This window comes from Raphanus sativus, chromosome 3, assembly GCF_000801105.2.
Source record: "Raphanus sativus cultivar WK10039 chromosome 3, ASM80110v3, whole genome shotgun sequence".
Lineage (NCBI taxonomy): Eukaryota > Viridiplantae > Streptophyta > Magnoliopsida > Brassicales > Brassicaceae > Raphanus > Raphanus sativus.
The window spans coordinates 6,109,131-6,113,677 of NC_079513.1; the positions used below are offsets into that span (position 1 = coordinate 6,109,131).

General features: G+C 35.9%; 1 protein-coding gene across 1 annotated transcript; it reads left to right on the forward strand.

Annotated features, from left to right (window-relative positions):
* Positions 1 to 2,132: 2,132 nt before the first annotated feature.
* On the forward strand, positions 2,133 to 3,184 carry LOC108832553 (uncharacterized). The gene is made up of 3 exons (XM_057006234.1): positions 2,133 to 2,446; positions 2,524 to 2,870; positions 2,940 to 3,184. The coding sequence occupies exons 1-3, from the start codon at positions 2,133 to 2,135 to the stop codon at positions 3,182 to 3,184; spliced, it is 906 nt and encodes a 301-aa protein (XP_056862214.1).
* Positions 3,185 to 4,547: the final 1,363 nt, after the last annotated feature.

Here is a 4,547-nt window from a genome sequence, read left to right on the forward strand (position 1 = left end):
ATATATATATGAAAATATAAGAATTATAACATTGCCGGGAAAATGAACATTTAAGTATAATGTGATTAAAATTTAAAAAAAAACAGATTGAAGTGAAGAAGTGAAAAAAAATTATTTGCAAATATGACTCAAAACACGAAGTCAACCATAAAACTAACATATGTTTTTTTGGATATGTTTTGCCTTATTTACTTTACAAGTTCACACTATTTACGAAAATGCCATTAACTTTTTTCAAAATTGACATTTTTACTCTCTAAACCTCATCATCTTCAAGTATTTACAAGATTATCATTGTCATTAATACATCAACCACCATGAACAACCAATTTGAAGCTCTTAATGCACCTAAATCGTTGTCTCATTCCTTCTTTCTCCATTGTTATCAACTACAAACAACATTTCTTTCAATTTTTCTTCATATTCATCTAAAAAGCCCAAGATTTTGATTCTAAATTTTTTATGGTTTAATGAGGCGTTGAAGCTTACGATTCTTGGTAGGTCTCTTTCGTTTGAGCTTCTGGGTGCTTGGAGAAGACTTTTGTGTGCTAAGGAAGTTATCTCACTAATTTAAGGTATGAAATCGAAATTTTTCCCAGATCTGTTCGTTAGACGACTTAAAATTAAGTCATCTAGCTGTAAACGACTTACCTGGAAGTCGTCTGGTCAATGCAGATGTTAGTTTTGCAATTGACTTTTAAATATGTTTACTCTAGACGACTAACCTGTAAGTTGTCCACCTTTGTTTGATAAAAAAAAATCGAGACGACTTACGTGTAGGCGATGACTTACAAGTTAGTCGTCCAGTAAAAATTAAAAAATTAATATATTTTTTTTTCTAGAGGACTAAATTGTAACTTTTCTCAGATTAGTTTTGCAATTGGAATATTAAACAAAACAAAATTTCTAGACGACTTACACAGAAGTCGTCCGTAGACGACTTAAATGTAAGTCGTCCAGAATTTTATTCCGAGATTCTGGTCAAACCTTCCTTATCTTGGACGACTTACATGTTAGTTATATAAGATAAAAACTTGGCACGACTAACTTGTAAGTCGTCTAGAAAAAAAATTGTTTAATATTACAATTGCAAAACTAACCTGAGACGATTTACAAGTTAGGCGTCTAAAAACAAAAAAAAGTTTTAATTTTCTATTGGACAACTTACTTGACTTACAAATAAGTCGTCCAGGAAAAGTCAAATTTCTAACACATTCTGGTCATATGCAAAACTAACTCGTTTTCCCTAGATGACTAATTTGTAAGTCGTCTCGATTTTTTTTTATCAAGCAAAGGTGGACGACTTATAGGTTAGTCGTCTAGGTTAAAAAATCAATTGCAAAACTAACCTAAATGGACGACTTACAAGTTAGTCGTCTCGTCTGCGTCAATCTTTAATAATCTTTCATTTTCTCTAAACCTATAAAGACTTTTTAATATTTTATTGTTAATTCATGTATATTAATCAATATTATAGCTACTGAATGAAATTTATAACTTAATTGGTGATATTTATGAGGTTACCAATATTCATGTTAATTAAAGTTTCGAGCTAATGTGCTTTTAACTCATACATGTTCTATGTTTGCTAATGTGTTTTTTACCTTTTGCGGATGATGCGTCTTTTACATGCATTGTATGGAGAATGATTGCTGAAAGATGGATGTTGGAATTTTGTGGTTGATCAGTTCAAATGAGCGAGAATGTTCCTTTTGAAGGAAGGTTCGACACATGCTGAACTTGTTGAAATGGCTCAAGAAGATTATAACCTGGACATGAACACATATTCTGTGGAGTTAACCTACTCATTACCAAAAGCAATAATGCATATCATGGCTCCAGACACCCCTCCTATTCATGTTACAAGTGATAGATAACTTCAGAACTTACTCGAAATAACTAAAACGCATGAAGTACGTCTTTGTGTATCAAGCAAGATGAGAACATTTTCAGAGGCTAGGGAAGAAGATGATGAAGGGTTTGAAGGGGATGAAACTGATGAAGGGGATGAAGATGATGAAGGGGATGAAGATGATGAAGATTTGGCTGAAGATGAAAATCATGATGGGGAGGAGGATGAAGGGGAGGAGGATGCTGATATCCCTTATTTTGCTGAAGCGGTTGATGATGTTATGGATTACAGTGAGTATGGAAAGGTTCAAGATGAGAATGAGGAAGAAAATGAAGTGTTTTTTGAAGATTTCAAAAGGACATATGGTAATGAAGGAGAAATATCGATTGCTAACAATATCTATGTCAACCAGAGTTTTGTCAGTAAGCATGCACTGGTTTTAGAGTTGAGGTTGACAACAGTGAGGTTTAGGTTCTCTTTCAGAATATACAAGTCAACGAGAACTATCTTTGTGGCAACATGTCGTGTTAATGGTTGTGGGTGGAAGCTCAGAGCGAGTTTGAAACATGGGACAAACACGTTTTGGGTTACCAAGTATGTGAAAGCTCATACGTGTTATGTGGCAGACATATCACTCAGTGGAAACATTGTACTATAAAGTATACTGGTAGGCTTTTCATAGATCGTGTTGGAATCATTGATGGGTTGAATCCCCAGCATATCAAAGATGTAATAAGGATCATGTTTGGCATGAATCTTGATTACAACATTTCATACAGAGCATTGTTATATACGCAAGAATTGGTGAGAGGATCAGCGGAAGATGGATACGAGCGACTGCCTTCATATTTAGAGCAAATCGCCAAAGCAAATACGGTTTCTATCACCGGTATAGAGCTTGATTCTGAGAGTAGATTTAAGTATCCATGTCTCTCTTTTGGAGCTTCTATAAGAGGTTTTCAGTATCAGAGAAGGATCATTGTGGTGGATGGGAATCACCTAAGTGGGAAGTATGAAGGTGTTATGTTAGTTGCAGCCGCACAAGATGGTAATTTTCAGATATTTCTATTGGGTTTTGGGATCGTAGATGCTGAAAATGAAGAATCTTGGGAATGGTTTTTCACAAAATTGGCGAGTTGTGTATCTAATCAGTTTCCTCTGGTGATTGTCTCCGACCGGCATGCGTCCCTTAAAAGTGCATGTGATAAGGTGTTTCCTTGGGAAACCCGAAGAATATGTTATTATCACCTTCAGTGTAACATTGTCCAAAAGTATAAAGGGAAGCATATCTTGTACTTGGTGAAAGGTGCTGCTTATGCTCATACACTTTAAGATTTTGACCGGTACATGGATGAGATACATAGTGCAAACCCGGAGACAAAAAAAATCAATATGGCAATCTTGGTTGGAGCTATCTAGGATGAGAGGAGGTACACCCCAGAAGCAACACATGGTTTATATGTGTTCAGTCTGCAAAGAAACTGGCCATACGCGTTCACAATGTAAGATATGAAGTGGACAAACATCTGGTTAGTCGTCTAGACGACCTTCTGGTTAGTAGTCCATACTTAACTAAAAGTTTCATGTGTCTTCGATCTATCTGCTTATTTGTTATCTGTGTTATGAACTTCTCTGTATTAAGACCTTCTACTTATCTGTTATGAACTTCTCTGTATTAAGACAACTTAACTACATATGTGTTATGAATTTATGTTATGATCTTATTTGTACTATATTTTAATTGTGAATTTGCAATATAAAATGGTTAGTTGTCTAGACGACCTTCTGGTTAGTCGTCAGACTACTCAAACAATTTCTAGGAAGTCTTCCAAAGTGTAAGACTACTCAGACGACTTCCACGAAGTCTTCCAGAATGTAAGACTACTCAAACGACCTTCTGGTTAGTCGTCTAGACGACTTTCTGGTTAGTCGTCCAAACTTAACTAAAAGTCTCCCATGTCTTCAATCTATCTATCTGCTTATGTGTTATGGGTTTGTGTTATGATCTTATATGTGCTATATTTTGATTGTGAATTTGCAATATAAGAAGGCAGCATCCAAGTACAACATTACATTACATTATCCGATAAGGTTACTGCACTACCAAACTAATTTCCTACGAAATGCTAGTTTGGTAAGAGGATAGGTTACAAAAAAATTTCAACCTATCCTGACCATGTTAACGTAGCCTACTATATCATACAAAAGCATCAAGTTCAAGTGCAAACAACACATCGTCCTATCATCCACGTGCCTCATATGTTGCCAGGTTCTCATCATTGTCAGTGTTCTCAAACTCATGGCAAGAAGGAATCTCTTTCCATATAGCCAACACCATGTGCTCCGTCAGAAACTTCGAGTTCTTAAACTATGTAGGAAGAAATTACATCCCAAGGGCATGACACTCAATGTACTTCAGAGTGAACACGCCACAATAACCAGCTCGGCACTGAGGTACTCCAGCGGTCTGTATGTGATATGTGTATGGCTCCAGTGTGTGAACACATTGTTTGTCAGAAGAAGCAAGCTCAACAAGCATAAAAGGGATCATTGTGATAAAAGGCTCCATTTGTTCTTCATTAATAGCTGAAACAATGTTGTCCTAGACGACAATGTGCTTCTTAGGGATCAATATCCATATAGCAATCGCGTTGTTGTAGTTCACTGGCGCATATATATCATCCACATGCAACCC

Excerpts from the sequence above, each read along its gene's own strand:
- LOC108832553 (XM_057006234.1), top strand. The coding sequence starts at position 2,133 with ATGGATTACAGTGAGTATGGAAAGGTTCAAGATGAGAATGAGGAAGAA. Across the intron at positions 2,447-2,523 it reads AACACGTTTTGGGTTACCAA|GCTTTTCATAGATCGTGTTG; the intron begins GTATGTGAAAGC and ends GTATACTGGTAG. Across the intron at positions 2,871-2,939 it reads CCTAAGTGGGAAGTATGAAG|ATGCTGAAAATGAAGAATCT; the intron begins GTGTTATGTTAG and ends TTGGGATCGTAG.